At 47.2% G+C, this 20,569-nt stretch overlaps 1 protein-coding gene across 1 annotated transcript; it reads right to left on the reverse strand.

Annotated features, from left to right (window-relative positions):
- Positions 1-4,795: 4,795 nt before the first annotated feature.
- Positions 4,796-19,518, reverse strand: LOC123097394 (probable glutathione peroxidase 4). The gene is made up of 6 exons (XM_044519104.1): positions 19,254-19,518; positions 19,067-19,143; positions 18,904-18,965; positions 7,229-7,347; positions 5,237-5,404; positions 4,796-5,128 (listed from the first exon to the last, which is right to left on the reverse strand). The coding sequence occupies exons 1-6, from the start codon at positions 19,305-19,307 to the stop codon at positions 5,045-5,047; spliced, it is 564 nt and encodes a 187-aa protein (XP_044375039.1). The 5' UTR covers positions 19,308-19,518; the 3' UTR covers positions 4,796-5,044.
- Positions 19,519-20,569: the final 1,051 nt, after the last annotated feature.

Genomic DNA, 20,569 nt, shown 5'->3' on the forward strand with positions numbered 1-20,569 from the left:
AGTCTCATCGTAGTCAACCCCTTGAACTTGTCGATAACCCTTAGCGACAAGTCGAGCTTTGTAGATGGTCACATTACCATCTGCGCCCGTCTTCTTCTTAAAGATCCATTTGTTTTCTATGGCTCGCCGCTCATCGGGCAAGTCAGTCAAAGTCCATACTTTGTTTTCATACATGGATTCTATCTCGGATTTCATGGCTTCTAGCCATTTGTCGGAATCCGGGCCCGCCATCGCTTCTTCATAGTTTGAAGGTTCACCGTTGTCTAACAACATGATTTCCAGGACAGGGTTGCCGTACCACTCTGGTGCGGAACGTGTCCTTGTGGACCTACGAAGTTCAGTAACTTGATCCGAAGCTTCATGATCATCATCATTAACTTCCTCCCCAGTCGGTGTAGGCACCACAGGAACATTTTCCCGCGCTGCGCTACTTTCCGGTTCGGACGGGGTGACTATCACCTCATCAAGTTCCACTTTCCTCCCACTCAATTCTTTCGAGAGAAACTCCTTCTCTAGAAAGGACCCGTTCTTGGCAACGAAGATCTTGCCCTCGGATCTGAGGTAGAAGGTATACCCAATAGTTTCCTTTGGGTATCCTATGAAGACGCATTTTTCCGACTTGGGTTCGAGCTTTTCAGGTTGAAGTTTCTTGACATAAGCATCGCATCCCCAAACTTTTAGAAACGACAGCTTAGGTTTCTTCCCAAACCATAATTCATACGGTGTCGTCTCAACGGATTTTGACGGAGCCCTATTTAAAGTGAATGCGGCAGTCTCTAAAGCATAGCCCCAAAATGAGAGCGGTAAATCGGTAAGAGACATCATAGATCGCACCATATCCAATAGAGTGCGATTACGACGTTCGGACACACCATTTCTCTGAGGTGTTCCAGGCAGGCGTGAGTTGTGAAACTATTCCACATTTCCTTAAGTGTGTACCAAATTCGTGACTTAAATATTCTCCACCACGATCTGATCGTAAGAATTTTATTTTCCTGTCACGTTGATTCTCGACTTCACTCTGAAATTCCTTGAACTTTTCAAAGGTTTCAGACTTGTGTTTCATTAGGTAGACATACCCATATCTACTTAAATCATCAGTGAGAGTGAGAACATAACGATATCCTCCGCGAGCCTCAACACTCATTGGACCGCACACATCGGTATGTATGATTTCCAATAAGTTGGTTGCTCGCTCCATTGTTCCGGAGAACGGAGTTTTGGTCATCTTACCCATGAGGCATGGTTCGCACGTGTCAAATGATTCGTAATCAAGAAACTCCAAAAGTCCATCTGCATGGAGCTTCTTCATGCGCTTGACACCAATGTGACCAAGGCGGCAGTGCCACAAGTATGTGGGACTATCGTTATCAACTTTACATCTTTTGGTATTCACACTATGAACATGTGTAACATTACGTTCGAGATTCATCAAAAATAAACCATTGACCAGCGGGGCATGACCATAAAACATATCTCTCAAATAAATAGAACAGCCATTATTCTCAGATTTAAATGAGTAGCCATCTCGAATTAAACGAGATCCAGATACAATGTTCATGCTCAAAGCTGGCACTAAATAACAATTATTGAGGTTTAAAACTAATCCCGTGGGTAGATGCAGAGGTAGCGTGCCAACGGCGATCACATCGACCTTGGAACCATTCCCGACGCGCATCGTCACCTCGTCCTTTGCCAGTCTCCGTTTATTCCGTAGTTCCTGCTTTGAGTTACAAATATGAGCAACCGCACCGGTATCAAATACCCAGGAGCTACTACGAGTACTGGTAAGGTACACATCAATTACATGTATATCACATATACCTTTGGCGTTGCCGGCCTTCTTGTCCGCTAAGTATTTGGGGCAGTTCTGCTTCCAGTGACCACTTCCCTTGCAATAAAAGCACTCAGTCTCGGGCTTGGGTCCATGCTTTGACTTCTTCCCAGTAACTGGTTTACCGGGCGCGGCAACTCCCTTGCCGTCCTTCTTGAAGTTCTTCTTACCCTTGCCCTTCTTGAACTTAGTGGTTTTATTCACCATCAACACTTGATGTTCTTTTCTGATCTCCCCTTCCGCTGATTTCAGCATTGAATATACCTCGGGAATGGTCTTTTCCATCCCCTGCATATTGTAGTTCATCACAAAGCTCTTGTAGCTTGGTGGAAGCGACTGGAGGATTCTGTCAATGACCGCGTCATCCGGGAGATTAACTCCTAGCTGAGACAAGCGGTTGTGCAACCCAGACATTCTGAGTATGTGCTCACTAACAGAACTGTTCTCCTCCATTTTACAGCTGAAGAACTTGTCGGAGACATCATATCTCTCGACCCGGGCATGAGCTTGAAAAACTAATTTCAGCTCCTCGAACATCTCATATGCTCCATGTTTCTCAAAACGCTTTTGGAGACCCGGTTCTAGGCTGTAAAGCATGCCGCACTGAACGAGGGAGTAATCATCAGCACGTGATTGCCAAGCGTTCATAACGTCTTGGTTCTCTGGGATTGGTGCTTCACCTAGCGGTGCTTCTAAGACATAATCTTTCTTGGCTACTATGAGGATGAGCCTCAGGTTCCGGACCCAGTCCGTATAGTTGCTGCCGTCATCTTTCAGCTTGGTTTTCTCTAGGAACGCGTTGAAATTGAGGACTACGTTGGCCATTTGATCTACAAGACATAGTGTAAAGATTTTTAGACTAAGTTCATGATAATTGAGTTCATCTAATCAAATTTTTAATGAACTCCCACTCAGATAGACATCCCTCTAGTCATCTAAGTGAAACATGATCCGAATTCAACTAGGCCGTGTCCGATCATCACGTGAGACGGACTAGTCAAGATCGGTGAACATCTCCATGTTGATCGTATCTTCTATACGACTCATGCTCGACCTTTCGTCCTCCGTGTTCCGAGGCCATGTCTGTACATGCTAGGCTCGTCAAGTCGACCTAAGTGTATTGCGTGTGTTCCGAGGCCATGTCTGTACATGCTAGGCTCGTCAACACCCGTTGTATTCGAACGTTAGAATCTATCACACCCGATCATCACGTGGTGCTTCGAAACAACGAACCTTCGCAACGGTGCACAGTTATGGTGAACACTTTCTTGAAATTATTATAAGGGATCATCTTACTTACTACCGTCGTTCTAAGCAAATAAGATGCAAAAACATGATAAACATCACATGCAATCAAATAGTGACATGATATGACCAATATCATCATGCTCCTTTGATCTCCATCTTCGGGGCACCATGCTCTCAGTTCAGTTTTTTTGTTCGGTTTATTTCGTCCGGGTTTTTTCGTGAAAATGAAGTATGTTAAAACCTATCAACATGGGATATGGTTTTGAAAAAATTGACGCAAGGAATCCAACGGTGAAAATGATTCAAGATTAGAACGTACCAACATGGGATAGTTTTGAAAAACTCGACGCAAGGAATCCAACGGTGAAAACGGTTCAAGATTAGAACGTACTGTTTAAGAGATAAAACGTTTTGAATAAACGGATCTACGAAAAAAAGAAAACTCCCAGGTTGCGACAAGTGCGCACATGCAGCATGCCACTTGTCACAACCTGAAAAGATGGAAATGATCTTTGCAAGGAGTACTTCTCAATTAGTGATTTCGGTTTCTAGTTTGTTATGTTGGGATTTTTACGAAATCGATAATTAAGGAGTACTCGTTGCAAAGAACACTCCACCTTCCTAAGTCACGACAAGTGGCGCACATGCAGCACGCCATTTGTCGCAACCTGGGAGTTTTCCCTTTTTTCGTAGATTCGTTTATTCAAAACGTTTTATCTCTTAAACCGTGCGTCCAAATCTCAAACCGTTTTCACCATTGGATTCTTCGCGTCGAGATCTTCAGAACTAGATCCTATGTTGATAGGTTTTGATGAACTTTTTTTCATGAAAAAACCGGACAAAAAAACCAAACCAGGAGCACGGTTTTTCCTTTCCGAAAGAGGCACGCCCGTGCCTCTCGCGAAATCACAACCGTGCCTCTCGTGGAAGCAAAACCGTGACTCTCGTGGAAAGAAAAAAAAACAAAAAACACTTTTCTTTTCTTTTTTAAAAAAGGCACGACCGTGACTCTCGTGAAAGCACAACCGTACCTCTGGCGAAAGCAAAACCGTGACTCTCGCGAAATAAAAAAAATAGAAAACGCATATTTTTTTCACTTTCCGAGAGACACGGCCGTAACTCTCACAAAAGCACAACCGTGCCTCTCGCGGAAGCAAAACCGTGACTCTCGCGAAAGAAGAAAAAAAACAAAAAACGTGTTTTGTTTTTCCTTTTTCAAGAGGCACGGCCGTGACTCTCACAAAAGCACAACCGTGCCACTCGCGAAAGTAAAACCGTGACTCTCGCGAGAGAAAAAAAACAAAAAACGCGTTTTTTTCCGAAAGGCACGGCTGTGACTCTCGCTAAAGCACAACCGTGCCTCTTGCAGAAGAAAAACCGTGACTTTTCATGAAAGAAAAAAATAAACGCGTTTTTCGCGCAAAAAAATTTTTTTTTTGGGTCGAAACGCTAACGAAGATCGGGGGAAAACCAAAACGTCAAAAAAACCCGGAAAAAAACCGTTTAAAAAGCCGAAAACGCGTGCAGAAAAATAATAAAATAAAATCTGGAAGGAGCGTACAGAGCGCAACACGTGGCGAATGACTGAGAGCATGCCAAATGGCGCTGATCATTGCGAGGCGCCCGAAGGAGCGCTCATTAACTAGTTGCTCTCGGATTTTTATCATGCTCCATTTTGAATATCCGGGTCACTAAGCATTACGTGGAACATGATGAGCCCAAATACAAAACTACCATAAACTGCATACGATTCCAGTTCATCAATATCTTGTGTACCTCGACAAAAGCACCCAAAAGAAAACCACGAGAGCGGTGCAGATAAATAATTGGTAGCTACACAACCTCTACTTACATAAGCGGAAGTCACAAATACAAGAACAAAGATCAAACCAGGGGAAATATCACAGTAATTTACTGGCAGAGATTGGTCTAGATATCACGACGGGGATACTTTGCAAGTGCCTACTTCTGCGAGTCGGAAGATTCCTCCTCTTTTTTTGTCTGCGAGTCGGAGGGTTCCTCCTCAAGTGCCTTCTGGATGTCTTTCTGCAAATTTGAGACCAATGCATAAGAAAATACTGCATGATATGTGTGTGTGTGTGTGTGTGTGTGTGTGTGTGTGTGTGAGAGAGAGAGAGAGAGAGAGAGAGAGACCTCGAATGAAAATGGAGTGGTAGCAGTTGCGTATCTGTTGATTACTTTTCCATTCTTGTCAACAAGAAACTTGGTAAAGTTCCACTTGATTCTTGAACCAAACAAACCAGGTTTGCTAGCTTTCAGAAACTTGTAAAGCGGCGCAGCATCTGGGCCATTTACACGCACCTGCAATTTTCAAGTACAAGACTGACCCAGCTTTACAGATAAACAACAGTCCTGTAATTTCTAATTTGTACCCATGTTTATGTGATGGCCATGAACAGTACACCATACCAAAAACTCTGACCCCACCTAATGTATCCAAACTGAAATTGTTGCAAAGAAAAGAAAGTGTATACTTGTATGGAAGCAACAAAACAGGGCGTGTTTGGTAGCCCGCATAGAGGCCAACCAGGTCCGCGCAGGAAGAACATAGGTTGTTTGGTTGCCTGCGTTCACTGTTGGGCCTGCATCGCACAAAACTTAAAGCAGCTCCCAGGCAGTTCCTAGCGGAACTGGCGAATCGGCGGTTTCCAACCAGCCAAGCTCAACCAAGCTGAGTTGAGCCACATCGAGCACATGGTGGGCCCCTTTGCATGAGAGTATACGAGTACGATGCTAGCTAGTATACAGCCTGTACTTGCTATCTTCTCCCACCTCCGGTAAGCTCCTCTCTAATCTCCTTTCTTCCCCATCCTTTCTAATGTACACAACGGTGCTTCGATTCGAGATAACATCTACACAAAAAAAGATGCACATCGATGTTATGGTTCCATTCAGGCGATCAGTTCGTAGTTTCCTCGGCCGTAAATGCTTGATTCATGTTCATGTTTTGAGCTATTTTGGACGAATTTTGTCAAATTTGTCGCGCACGGTCGACCGTTTGATATTTCCTTTGACCAGTAGCTTCATCTCGCTGTTTCACCCGACTTTTGTGTTGCATATTTTCTGTTAAGACGATCGTAGACAAGTAGATCTACATCTTCCTCATGAACTGTACAGATGCATATGTGTGATATGTTTTAATGGCACTCCTTAATCTCCTTCATTTCTTCTAATCCTCCTCTCCTGCGTCCTACTACACTGGCACCACCGCCGACGTTGTTCCTCTCTACCTCCTCTCCCGCGCCTTGCTGCACTGTCACCACCACCAGCGTGGTTCCTCTCGGCCTCCTCACCCGCATCATACAACACTGACGCCATTATCGGCGTTGTTCCTCTCGTCCTCCTCGCGGTGTCCTACTAAACTGGTGCCATCCCCGGCGTCGTTCCTTTCGGCCTCCTCTCCCTCGTCCTACTACACTGATGCTGCCATGGCGTGCACACTGCAATTTTTCTCCTCTGTCATCTGCCGCAGCGCCTTTCTATTCCTCCCTCCGCGCGGACTTCCTCTGTGGCGACGTCGGAAGCAACTAGTTCACCGCGCTGCCGTCGGACGCGATGGACTAGTTGCTTCCGTCGTCACCACCACCGTCCACCGCAGTCGCCATGGCACTGTGTAACTCTGTGTGTTATGTGTAGTTGTTAACTCTTAATCATATCCCGTGTATAGAACCAAACACCGTGTAGTTGCATGTGCCGAGCCAGTCCAGGACACCAAACGCCATGCCAAAATTGATCCCCTAATACAGGAAGCCTAGTAGCCTAGATGCGGGCAACCAAACGATGTGCAGATATTGGTTTATTTTTGCCAGTTTTTGCTCAGCCAGACTCAACTGGGCCAAGCATGCAATGCAGGCAAATTCGCAGATGACAACCAAACACGCCCACAGTGCATATCTATGTTGACATTTGTTTCTACCACGTAAACTCGTGTCAAACTTGCGATATGTTTTAAAACATAAGGCATGATATTTTCCCTCCAATGCTGTTTTGATTTTATCGTCTAGAAACCATGCTGAACAAGAAATAGCCAATGCTCTAGCTATGAAGAGAAAGTGACTTCAACTAAGCTTCATTAGTGGGAAAATATTAGACGCTTCTTGACAAACAGTTTGGGTATGGTCTTACCTTCTGAAAAACTGGATACTCAGCTTTGAATCTTGTGCATGCAAAGTCTTGGATCTGCTGGTCACTGCCTGGCTCTTGTCGCAAAAACTGGTTGCAGGGGAATGCTAATATCTCAAAGTCTGGCCATTTTAGAAGCAAGAGGAGTTAGTTTTCACCCTACCTAACATCTAAATCATTATATAATTTAGCATCAAAGAGGCAATCTATGGGTTACTTCCATACTGATATCACGCATAATAAGATTTTATGGCAGTGCATAAATGAGCTTACTACTGCTAAACGCATGATTAACAATCTGTCATTATAATTTTCTTCTAATCCAGTGTCCATTAAGTTCTAGAAGATTTATTTTTCCATAAAGTGTCCACACTTATATCTCACAACAAATGCTTGGCACGCTAAATCCTTCAAGGACTGAAGCTAGTACAATGGCAGAAATTCAAAACATTTCATAGATAAAAAGATGAGAAGTCCCATTAGGCAATGGGCAATGCGCCAATGCCATAGAAAAAAATATGGTTGTTGACCAGTGTTGCGAGGATCTCATGGCAATATTCATTATTTGGGGATTTAGGTACGGGATTTCACACATTGGAGGTTTAACCTAGGTTCAGGCCCCTTGTTCTAGGGGTAACACCCTAATCCAGCTTGGATGTTTTCTCTCTTGTATGAGCCGAATGATTAAAGAAGATTTGTCTAGCCTTTTTCTAAGAAGGATTTTTGTAATTCTGGATTAAGAGTACTTGGCATTCGATCACAGAAGCCGTTGACAGCAGCATAAATCACAAGAATTTGTTTTTCAATTGGAAGTGGTTCATATTGTGGTTGTTTGGGCACTTCTGTAAGCCTTGCACCTCTATTGAGTAATGCCTGAGTAGTGACTCACAAGGTAAGTTCTCCTCGATGCATTTCCAACACTCTCTTTTTCTACGTACACTTTTGATTCCTCAGTAGGTAGGGACAACGTTCGAGATCTCATCCGACCGTCTATTTCTCACTGATTGGGAGATTGGAGTGAGACAGAGGAGAGTGGAATTTCTTGTGTAGGGGTGAAATCCGTAGATCTACGAAGGAACGCCAAAAGCGAAGGCAGCTCTCTGGGTCCCTACCGATGCTGGGGTGCGAAAGCATGGGGAGCGAACAGGATTAGGTACGCTGGTAGTCCATGCCGTAAACGAGAAAGCAATCCGCATAGCCGGAGTCCAGTTGGATAGTTCAAGCTACGAAAGAAGACATGATGCCATTTCTCTTATCGATACAGGAAAATGAGCTATTAGTAGAAACTACCTGGAATTGCCGTGAACCATCCGAGAGTAACCGCGCACCCATATCGAGAGTTGATGGTTGACCGCCGCCCCCCTTGTCCTACCCCGGCCGGGGAGGCAAAGAGGATTGCTATCGTCACCCTTCCTCCCGGTGTATGTGAAAGAGAAAAAGTGACGCACTTTTTGGATTTTTGGTCTGCGGTTGGTTGGGCCAAAGAACGAGAGTCAGCTTCCTTAAGTTCGTTCTTCCTCAGTAGCTCAGTGGTAGAGCGGTGGGATTTATGTTTATACCAAAGCCTCTACTTTAGATATTTATGCTGATGAAGGAAAGCCTTGTTAAAGACTACTACTTTTGACTTCCTTTTTCGTACTCTTCTTTCATCCTCCTTACCAGAACGCTTTTCCTGGTTCAGAAGAATAAGATACTGAAATTGTGGCTTACATATAGAAAATGCCTTCGTCTTGAAGCTACCAATGCACATCACGGTGAAATCATTGTCAATTATCTATGTCTCGCACTCTTCTCACCTTATATACTACGATGAGAAGGTGGAGATACAAGGGTTGTTAAGAGCCATGATGTAATAACAGCCATAATGGTGGCTGTTACTGGTGGAATTACCATGTCGCCAAAAGAGCCATCTTGACGGTGCGGCGGGTAACGTTCATCTTGATTGATTGTGTCTTGGTCCAGTAAAATGAACATTGCGGTGCCTTAGCTGGATGGGCTTCGTGAGATTCAATAGGATGAGCTTTATCCATGCCGGACCAGCTGAGTGATTCTTCTGATGAAGACTGCCCTGCTGGGTCGAATCCTTGTCATGGGCCTACCCTGAGGGATCCCGCCGTCAGTAGCCACCAAGTCCTTCAAGGTATCGAGGATGGCGCCTACTCCTCGGAAGAGGAAGGTTCCTGTGGGGAAACCGACTGTGATCATCATCGGGTCACCCGAAGAGGTTAGAGGCTGGCAGTTTATAACAGACTTAGTGATACCCAATACACTCAGCAGGGAGCTTGGCTTGTGGCCGTTTGGCTTGTGGCTTATTAGGAAGCATATGATAAATTCCGAGTGATCTCGAGGAACGCACGGGTTTATCCAAGTAGGCCATTGCCAGCTTTGGACCTGAGGAGGCGCACTCCCTTCTATTTTCATCTTCAAAAGTAAGTCAACGGACTTGGGCATTTGGTTAGGAAACCAACTTGTGCCATTGAGGATGTCAAGTCCGTACTTTGCATTGGCATTGCCGAGTGATCTAGAACTCGCAGGAGTCGATATCGACGCCTTTTCCTCGAGAGCGGCGATTGCCCGATTGAATGGTTCAGCGCGGTGCCAAATGATGTTGTTGAACTGCGTGGAGGGTAGTGAATCCCGGCCTGGTTCGTCAATTGTGTGTCACGCCACCTGGTCTGGTCAAGTTTTTAGTCCAAGCAACTTTCAGACTGCATGACCGTTCATAGTCGTCAGATGGAGTCTTGACCGTAGTCTCCCATCGACTGCGCGCATTTAGTGCGAGCCATCGAGTGGGTCGATCTCAGAGGTGTTGTCCCGGGGTGAACGCTTCGGATTCCGCGCAAGGCGTGCACAGTGTGAACTGCTGCTGCGAAGAATGGTTGTCGCCTCTTCCCTGCCAGCCGGCTAGCAGGCTGGCAAAGGGGTGACGGGACAACATCATCGGCAGATGAGGAGTGACGGGTGCGGTATGCTTCCATCGGGATGATGGCCCCAAAGGATCAGTGTCAGTAGGGGAAGCCTTGCGAGGAGGCGGCACCAGATGCACAGGCAGACAAACGCGTACATCGCACGCGTACATCACACGCTCTTCTTTTACGGCATTCAACTGCATCATCTGAACCCAAATGGGATATTGCAAATTGCTTGTTTTATCACCTTGTGTGAGCGCTTCCTGGGCACCAAACCACGCTGGGCTTTGTGGAAGCGAATCTTCGTGGCGGAACCCCGGACTGTGAAGGCAGGTGGGGCGATGTCTTCTTACGGTGGTGCTGGAATCCGACTTGTGTTCAGGGAAAGATATGTTTGGATTCCTTAAAACTCATAAACTTTAGCAATCCAATTAGTTCTATATCCAAGATATCCCCACACTGTCTGGCAATGAGGGTCTTCCTCCATACGCCAATGGTCCTCCAGCAGACTCGGATGGATGGAAACCTCAACTCATTGAGAAGGGGGCGAAGGAATCCAATCTCCTAACGGGAGACTGCAGGTCGTCAAGGATCTGGGGCTCACTGGACCCGATCTGATCGCCACCTGGGTAAATCGACGTATCCAACCACTTCAGGCGAAAGCGCGCCCCAAGTGGTGTTATTAGGGTGCTGATGATCCTACCCAAGTCTCTCCCAAGGAATACACGGACGCCGACTACAGTAACTGGATGGATAATTTGACCAAAGGGAAGTTCCGCCGCGAGGTGCTTGTGCCTGCATTCGATGCCGACAATCAGCCTCCCACTATAAGTTGTTGCAGACTCTTGAGTAACGTGCTATTCTTGCCACTGCTCCGTGTTTGACCCAGATCTTTGTTTTTTTCATGATTTTTTGGAATTTCATTATATGCCGCCTCTCCCCGAAGATGGTCCGGATGCGCATGTCCCTCCGTAGAAATGCAGTCCTTTCTCGTGCACGGGCCAACCGCCAACTGTTGCTCTTGTCAACCGGACAGTTAGGTTGCGACTATAGTTGGGACAAAGAGTGGGCCTTTTATATGGCATGCAGTTACTTGACTTATGCAAAGAATAAATTCAGGAGAGAGCTTGTGCATTCCCTCCTTGTTCTGGATCAGCCGGAGAACTAGATCACCCTCCTTGAACGCTCGACCTCGTACTCGGCGGCTATGATAGCGGCCTCGTACTCGGCGGCTATGATAGCGGCACGAGTTTTGTTGGTATATGGCCTAGTGACAGTGAGCGAGTTCTCGGGCATCCTCCAGAAGGTCGACGGCATCTTGGCGCGCAGACTCGGAATCCACCTCCACGTACGCCACGACTAGAGGGGAGTCATGAATGATGTCACTCAGCATGGTGGCTTTTGCTCCATAGACCATAAAGAACAACGTGCAGCCGGTTGATCTGTTTGGAGTCGTCCATAAGCTCCATAGGAAAGGCGGTAGCTCGTCAAGCCAGCAGCTAAGAGTCTCTTTCAAGAGTCTTAGCAGCCGGGGCTTGATACCTTGAAGGATGAGACCGGTGGAGAGCTCCACTTGTCCATTGCACTGGGGTGCGCTACTGAGACATAATCCAGTCGGAGGCCGTGATGTTGCAAAAGCAGCGAAAAAGTCTGAAAGTGAAGTTCTTCCCATTGTCGGTGATGATGATGTGCGAGATGCCGAACAGATAGATGAGGCCTTTGATAATGCTGACAACTGACTGGCCATATTGCTTGATGATAGGTTTGACTTTGATCCACTTCGTGAACTTGTCCACCGCGACAAGCAGATGAGTGCATCCACCTTTGGCAGTATTGAGCGGGCCCACCATATCAAGTCCCCACACGGCATGGCCATGTGATAGGGATGGTTTTGAGGGATGTACCCAGCATGTGTGGCTCCATGCTTAAATGCTTTGGCGACAAGGGCGCACGATGACACATGATGACTGCAGGTTCGAGAGTGAATTTCCTCAAGAATTTGTCGCCCTTCTTCTGGAGACATGCAACGTTGGAAGACTCCAATGATGTTGCCGTTGTAAAGCTCGCCATTGATGATGGTGTATGTCTCGGCATGGAGGATGATTTTCCGAGCTATGTCTCATCAGCCGACAACTCCCTTCGGATTAAGTAAACCAAGTACGGTTGTATCCAAGCTGGAAAGATGGGGAGGTCGGCCTTAGCGTCTGGCTGAATGGGTTCTTGTTCGAGCTCGGCCTTCGTCTTTGTTTTGATGAATGGTTTACATAGTTGCTCCAGAAAAACACCAGAAGGAATGGGCTCTATGGTGGAGCAAATCTTCGTGAGTGTATCAGCTGCTTCGTTCTACTCCTGACGAACATGATGAAGCTCCAAGCCCTTTAACTTTTTTTCGAGCTTGCGACTTCCTCCCGATATACGATCATGGAAGGATCCTTGGCATCACCATCCTTCATGACTTGCTGTACCACAAGATCTGAATCTTCGCCGCAAAGCAGCCCACGGAAGCCATACAACGATCCACAGGCCATGCAACAAGGCTTCATACTCCACAATGTTGTTAGATGCAGCAAAGTGAATATGCAGTACATATCTGAGCTTGTCGCCTTCGAGAAAAATAAGGATGACCCCAGCCCCCGAGCCTCTAAGCATCTTGGATCTGTCAAGTACATGATCCATTGTTCAGACTGCACCTAAGAAGGGACTGGGTTTCCATCCATTCAACCAAGAAATCAGCCAAGGCCTGAGATTTGATGGCCTTGTGTGCCTCATAGTTGATGTCGTGAGCCGCGATCTCAATGGCCCATTTGGCCACTCAACAGTGGCATCCTATTGCCGATGGTTTCTAACAAGGGCGCGCTACTGACCACCGTGACCGTGTGGGCTTGAAAGTAGTGGAGCAGTTTCCTGGACATCATAAAGCCGCCATAAACAAGCTTTTGGTAATGGGGATGTTGTTGCTTGGAGCCGAAGAGAACCTCGCTTACATAGTAAACGAATCGCTGGACCTTCTGCACCTTGCCTTGTTCTGCGTGCTCCACCACCAAGACAACGATGACCATGTTGAAGTGTATATTTGGATTGCCTAGCCCTTTCCATCAGTTCGGACTTTTGGTTGCGTTGGCTAGTGCATGAAGCTTTAAATGGTATCAGGGCTAAGGTCCTAAGTTCAAGTCCTGGCTTCGCAATTTATCCAAAAGTCGTTGCCGCCCCCGTTGTGTCCATGTATAGGCCTCTTGAGCCATACCTCTGAGTCTATTCATGTGTTGACTTCTCGCATCACACTGAGAGGGCGTCTTGAAGTGTATATGTAGACTGCCTAGCCCTTTCCATCACTTCGGACTTTTGGTTGCATCGGTTAGTACATGAAGCTTAACAGCACTTGCTGGCAGCAACAATGTAGAGCAGCAAGGGCTCCCTTATAGCCGAAGCGGCTATAATGGTGTGCACAACGAATGCTTGAGGTCTCCAAAGGTCAGCTGGGCCTCATTAGTCCACTCAGGAATCGGACTTCTTCAGAAGTGGATAGAGTGGCACGCCCTTTTCCTCAGCCTAGAGATGAACCGGACAAGAGTGGCAATGCACCCAGTCAGTTGCTGCACATCCTTCAGATTTTTGGCTTGGACATCTTCAAAATAGCGTTGATCTTCTTCGGGTTTACCTCAACTCCGCACCCGAAGACAACGAAATAAAGGAGTTTTACCAAAGACACATTTCTCCGTTGAGCTTCATGTTAATCCACCTTAGATTGGCGAACGTCTCAGCCAAGTCGGCCAGGAGATCGTCTCCATGTTTGGACTTGACCACGATGTCGTCGATGTAGACGTAGAGACATTCCTGCTGATCTGGTCGTGCAAGCATTTCTGCATGCAACACTGGTAAGTGGACCTAGCATTTTTCAGAAAAAAAGACATGGAAACATAGCAGTATGGCCCGAAGGGCATAATGAAGGAGGTCTTCTCTTCATCCGACTCATTCATCTTTATCTGGTGGTAGCCTGAATAGGCATCCAGAAAAAACACAGAGCAAGATTCTTGGGGCATGCTTTGTTGATCGGTCGATAGTCGATGCACATGTGGGTGGATTTCTTCGCCACCATGTCTGGGTTTGCCTGCCACTCCGTGTGGAGGACCTCTCGGATGAAGCCGAGTAGCCGGGCGATTTCTTCACTGATGGCCTTGCGCTTCAGTGAAGAGCCTGCTTGAATGCTTCGCGCCCTTGATACCATTGAGTTTGTGCTCGGGGAAGTCCCTTGCAACGTCTGGCATGTCAGCCGGCTTCCAAACAAAGATGTCACAATTCTTGTGAAGTGCGCTCTTTCCTCCTACCTCCATCCAAAATTAACTGTCACTGAGATGAGTGCATCTAGACGCGTTTTAGTGTGTAGATTCACTCATTTCAGCGATAGTTAATTCCCGGACAGAGGGAGAACATCGGTGGCGATCTGCACGGTCTTGGATAAATCTTCCAGGCCCACTTGCACTTTCTTGGTGTCCTTGGCTGATTGGAAGGAGAAGACTATTGGATTTTTGCCGGCTGGCATCTGTTCCGCGTCAACCTCCTTCTGGATCTTGGCCAACTCTACAGCAGCAATCAGGGTCTCAACGATAGGCGTGTCGGCGTCATCGCACTCATTGGAGTGCTTGGGGTCGCCAGAGATCGTGATCACTCCGTTGGTGCCCGACATCTTGAGCTTGCGGTAGACATACCAGGGCCTAGCCACGAACTTGGCATCGGCAGGGCGCCCCAAGATGACCCCAAGATGACGTGATAGGCACTCCGGAAATTGAGAACTTCAAAGCAGAGGGTCTCGACCCCGAAAATTATTCTCTTTGCTGAAGACAACTTCCAGTGAGATTCGACCCATTGGCCGAGCAGCCTTGCCTGGCACAATTCTGTGGAATTGTATGTTGCTAGGCGACAACTAAGACTCGGGGATGCCCATGCACCTAAGGGTTGCGGCGTAGAGGATGTCGATGTTGCTTCCCCCATCCATGAGCACCTTTTGCAGCCGGAACCAGCCAACTTGCGGATCCATGACCAGGTAAGGAATGTGAGTTGGGTGATCGCTACAATCAAATCCGATCGACACCTCCGATGAGTTCAGCCATTGTGTAATGGTTGGCATGGTCACGTTGACCTCGTGGGAGCGAAGCTTGTGATTTCGCTTGATGTCCAACCCCTGGAAGATGGTTACATCTCGCCTGCGGCCTGACCATGGTTCTCGTCGTCGCTGTTGTTGCTGTTGGCAACTGATTTCTCCGACCGGAGGCGCTTCACTGTGTTGCAATCCCTAGTGGAGTGCATGGATAACCTCTCCTTCGTGTCGTGAAACTTGCAGGGCTGATCAAGGATCTCATCAAATGGCAGCTTCCGATATTTGCATTGCTGCCACTGACGACTTGGCGGCCGATAGCCGCTGCACGGCCCATCGTGTTCCGCCACGGCAACCAGCTCTACTCCGCTGACGCTGTCACCACCATCCCCCTTCCACTTTTGGTTGTTGTTCCTTCGATTGAAGTCAGGACGATTTTTCTATCGAGAGGACTCGGCTTTAGGTTTGCCTTTGCCCTAAGCAGTCAGATCTAATGGGGGAGTGGGTTTTTTCCCGAAGGAATATCTATTGGCAGTCTCTATTAGTCGACTCATGGTCAACACGTCCGTGCGACCAAGTTTCTGCCTCAGGAGCTCGTACCTAACTCCATATTTGAGACCTGGATAGCTTAAGGCTCAACGACGTTCTCAATGGAGTTTTGGAGCCGATTCCAGCAATTGATGTATTCACAAACCGACTCACCTTCCTTCTTTACATAGTTCCATAGGTCCCGTGCAAGCCGGGTCTAACGGATGTCCCTCAAAAAAATTGAGAAACACATCACATAGATCAGCCCAGACTCCTAGTCATGAATGTTGTCTTCGGGCAAGCTATTTAACCATGCCTATCCTGATCCCTCCAAAATCAAGGGAAGGTTGCAGATGGCGATGCGCTCGTTGCCTCCGCCGATATTGCAGGCCACAACATAGTCGGTCAGCCAAAAGTCGGGCTTGGCGGTACCATCATACTTGTTGATTCCATTAGCGATCCGCCGTTCTAGGAAAGGTTCAGTCTGTATGCACCAACTGCAACACAAAGGACCGAGTGAACCTGACCCAGTGGGACGATCGGCTTTGCCACGACGCTCGGATCGCTCCTTTGACGCACAGATAGCCTCAATGTCATCCCATGCGTCGCAGGCTCCTGATATCCGCTCCAGAGAGGGGCTGAGTCGGCGTTGCTCGGCGCGGATTCGATTGATGTCGTCTTGCGCGATGGGGCACCGATTGGTGGATCAACTCGGACAAGACGACTACATGGTGATGGGGCAGTTACGAGCCCCCAAAGGTTAGCACCGGATTGACTTTGAAGCCAGTCGGCCTTGCGGTGAAGTGGCTATATATTGTTATTCCACCGCAGTCTTGAACAGCGTGGCGAGTTGGATGTGGTCCTCTGCCGATGATCAACTAGTGGGTCAAGCCAGCTTGTTGGCCAATGCCGCGACAGTCAGCAGGTTCATGGCCGGAGTACGATGTACTCGAACGCCCTTCAAACCTTGGCTCACCTGTGTGCTGCATGCAACACGAGCCATATGTGTAGTCAAGGCAGATTGCTGAGGAGAACAGTGTGTGTTCCATGTTCTAGCCGCCTGAAGCTCAAGCTCTCGCGCCTCAAGATCCCACTTCACTTGGGTCAGGCACTTCTGCTCCTTCAGGATGGCCACCCGAGATTCCTCGAAGGCGACGGCCTTAGGGACGTTCCCCTGACTTGTGCAGAAGTGTGTCATCTTCTGTTCGTGTGGGCGCATCAATAGCGGCCGCACCATTGTTAGCCATGTACACATATGTCACAGAAGCAGAGTTGTACAAACTTTCATACACTACGGACTCAGAATCCAGTGTGGGCGGAATAGAATCAGAGTTGATTATCCCCACAAGTTGTGGAGTAGCATTGCTAACTTTTGAAGATACAGATCCCAGGGGATGCCCTAGACAACCTTCACTCGCCGACATCGAGTGGAAAACTGCAAGCACATGACTCCGGAGCGATCTACAGAGAAGTGCATGCTACCGATGCATGGTACAGTGCTCATGGGGAGTGCAGCGAAGACAGAATACCAGGCCGCATGGTTGGCATCGAAACGCAGTGCACCGGAACGCACAAACTACCGGGGCCTAAGCCCTCAACCAATGTCCAAAGATGATCCTGCCTGGACCATAGCTCCAGCACACGAGTGCCCCATGGTGGGGCGCCTACCCTCGCGGGGATTTCGTGACATTATTCATGATTCGGGGATTTTGTAGAGGCAAGGCAAACATGGAGGATCTAGGTATGGTATTTCACACAATGGAGGTTTTACCCGGGTTCGGCCCATGTTCCAGGGGTAACACCCTCCTCCTGCTTGAATGTTTTCTCTCTTTTATGATTGGAGTGATTACAGAGGATTTGTCTAGCCTGTAGAGTTGAGTGAACCTAGCTGTGTCTTGCACCGTTCTCACCTTTATATACTACGACGAGAAGGTGGAGTTACAAGGGCTGTTAAGAGCCACAATGTAATAACTGCCGTAAAGGTGGTACTTACTGATGGAATTACCATGTCGCATAAGAAATCGTCTTGATGGCGCCGTAGTAACATTCGTTTTGATTGACCATGTCTTGGTCCAGTCGGATGGACGTTGCGGCCTCTTAGCCGGATGGGCTTCGTGACGTGAAGTCGGATAGGCTTTATCGGTGCTGGCCCAAGTAAGAGATTCTCCTGATGAAGACTCAGCACATCCTTTTCATGGGCCTACCCCGAAAGGATCCCGCGGTCAACCAGAATCATATATCACGTGGTCTATAGCTAACTAGGATGCCTCCCTTAAATTTTGGGCCTTGTTCAAGAAATTTTGGGGAAGCCACTAGGCCGTCGACAAAGGTTGTCTTTCCTTTGATGCAGCTCACAACATGGTGAATATGGAAGAAGGCATCCAGCTGGCAAGCCCCGTGCCTATGGGTTTAGCGGGGGGCAAAGGTCTCAATTTTGTTTTACCGACTTAATTTCGTGTTCTTTTCCTGTCCTTAAGGGGCTGTTAGCCTTCTTCTAGGCTCGTAGCTATTACTACTTTATGTCAATGCATCAAGACGCAATGCTTTTATGTGGTTTTTCGGAGGAAAAAAACATCAAGGAAGCAAATCTCTAGGGTATTTAGGGTCGATTAAGCTAGTAGTCCAACATACTGCGAAAATGAATTTCCCCTTGAGTTCTTCAAACCCTTATTTCCTAATTTATTCAAAAAAAAAAATCCTTAAATTTGTTAACATTGAATCACTGAAAATGCCAAACAATATTCTCCTTTTAAAGAAATAGGAACAAACAGATGTTCAGTTCTTCCACATATTGCTGGACACAGAATATTCTGAGACTATTGGTACTCCAGAAAACTAAAGACACAGATCAGTTACAAAGATGAACATGTAAACATATTTTTTATGGGAATGAACCTGTACATATTAACACTACTTATACCGTGGTGTGGTGTTTGTGTGACACGAAGGTAAAGCTAAAGTCACACTTCACACGGATGAGAAACTAAAGAAGCCGGTTGTTCCTCTACAGAATCAACCAATTCCAGCACCACTTAGTCCAGAAAAATGACATCCTATGATTTCGACAAACATCGGTACGCAATCTTCCTCTGGCCGTTTGAGCATATAATCTAGACGATGCACAAAATAAACCAAGAAGGGAAGCTGACCTTTCTCCCTGTACTTCTGATAAAGCTCCGTCAGCTGCGTGTAATTAGTCTCCGTGAACCCGCTGATGGGATGACAAAGAAGAATATTCAGTACTCCACACGCCAACATGAATGAAGCAAAAATATCCTAGGAAACTGCCACGGAGACGAGACAAATACCAACCATTTGGAGGCGACGTTGACGATGAGGAGGACCTTCCCCTTGTACGTGTCCAGGCACACCTCCTTGCCGTTGCAATCCTGCTCCCAAAATTTCCCCCGAATAAATTGGAGAAGAAACCGTTCAAAAAAAAATTGGAGAAGAAGAAAAATGATGCAGGGTGGCGTGATTCCGCGAGGAGATGAATCACCTTAACGGTGAATTCGTGTACGGAGGTCTCCGGCACAGATTCGGACGCCCCCATCTCGCCCTCTCTTCGCCTCCCGGACGGCGGAAGTCCTCCCGAATCCTCTGTCGAATTTTATCGTGTTTCTTTAGGAGAGAGAAATAGAGAGAGGATTTCCGTGTCTTTGATGCGCCAACTTATTAAATAGCGGCGGTGTGCCGGGACAGGCTGGCCGGCTGTCTCCGTCGAAGTTTCCAACCGGTCCGGCAAGCAAATGTGAATTGCTCTTTTGTCACGTGGGCCCTCAATTGCATTTATGGGGCGGCTAAAAAGGAGGGGAAAACTGATGCATTGTTGTTCTTGAAGAAAAAAATACCGTCTAGGTGTATAAGAGTATGTCTAGTAGAACTCTCAAACCCTCAAACCCTTAAAGCAGTTTTTAAGGGTTAAGAAGTGCCAGTTTTTGGCACTTTTAAGGGTTGAAAAACAGGGGCAAAGACTAGAACCCTCAAACCCTTAAACAGGAGTCGTTCATACCGCCATCGCCACGGAGTGTCACCTTAAAAAGTAGAGGACGCACCACGGAACATCCTCTTCCTCTCTGCGATGTCCTCCTTATAGTCCTTCCACCATTGCAATTGGTCTTCATCCATGTCCTTCTTGGACATCATCATGTGCTCCTTCTCTTCCATCATGAGTTCTTTCTATACCTTTGCCTCTTTGAGCTTGATCATCCTCTCCTCCAAGTCGGCCTTGCGCTTTGCTTCTTCACGCTTTGCTTCAACTTGTGCAAGCTTGACCTCTTTCTTCTTCTCGGTGATAAGAAGCTTCGTCTCCAATGTCTTCGTTGTCAATTCCTCTATTGTCTTCATCATGTGCTCCATCTTCTCCCTTAGGCTTGACGTCTCTCCTTCCATCTTCGCCCTTAGCTTGCCCTTCTTGGTTCCCTCGGGCTTGCCCAAGTTCCTCTCCTCCTCATCTTCACTATCATTCATCCTAAGCATTGCCGACTTCTTGGGTGCGGTCTCTTGATCCCTCAACTTCCACTTGTCAAAGGTTTGAAGAATTGCCCAAACATGCTTAAATGGGAATGGCTTGCCCTTGGAAGCGGCCATCTCCTTGTACCTCATGCCGACAATTGTCTCCTATCAACCACACATAATCACATAAGAACCCACCAATAGCATAGTACACACACATAATCAAAATAGTGAAGAGATATGTACTCACATAGTCACTCTCCACGGTTCCCGCTATTCTTCGGCTTAATTCTACAATAGTTGTCCTCGATCCTTTGCCAATACCGTTTACTGGTTTCATCGGTGCCGGTGCTTGCATCC

The sequence above is a fragment of the Triticum aestivum genome, chromosome 4D (assembly GCF_018294505.1).
Source record: "Triticum aestivum cultivar Chinese Spring chromosome 4D, IWGSC CS RefSeq v2.1, whole genome shotgun sequence".
NCBI classification, from domain to species: Eukaryota; Viridiplantae; Streptophyta; class Magnoliopsida; order Poales; family Poaceae; genus Triticum; species Triticum aestivum.

Bases quoted from the DNA above. Each gene is read 5' to 3' on its own strand.
- LOC123097394 (XM_044519104.1), bottom strand. From the start codon at position 19,307: ATGGGGGCGTCCGAATCTGTGCCGGAGACCTCCGTACACGAATTCACC. The intron at 5,405-7,228 runs GTAAGACCATAC...TGAAAATTGCAG, and splicing joins AGTATCCAGTTTTTCAGAAG to GTGCGTGTAAATGGCCCAGA. The intron at 5,129-5,236 runs GTCTCTCTCTCT...TCAAATTTGCAG, and splicing joins CCACTCCATTTTCATTCGAG to AAAGACATCCAGAAGGCACT.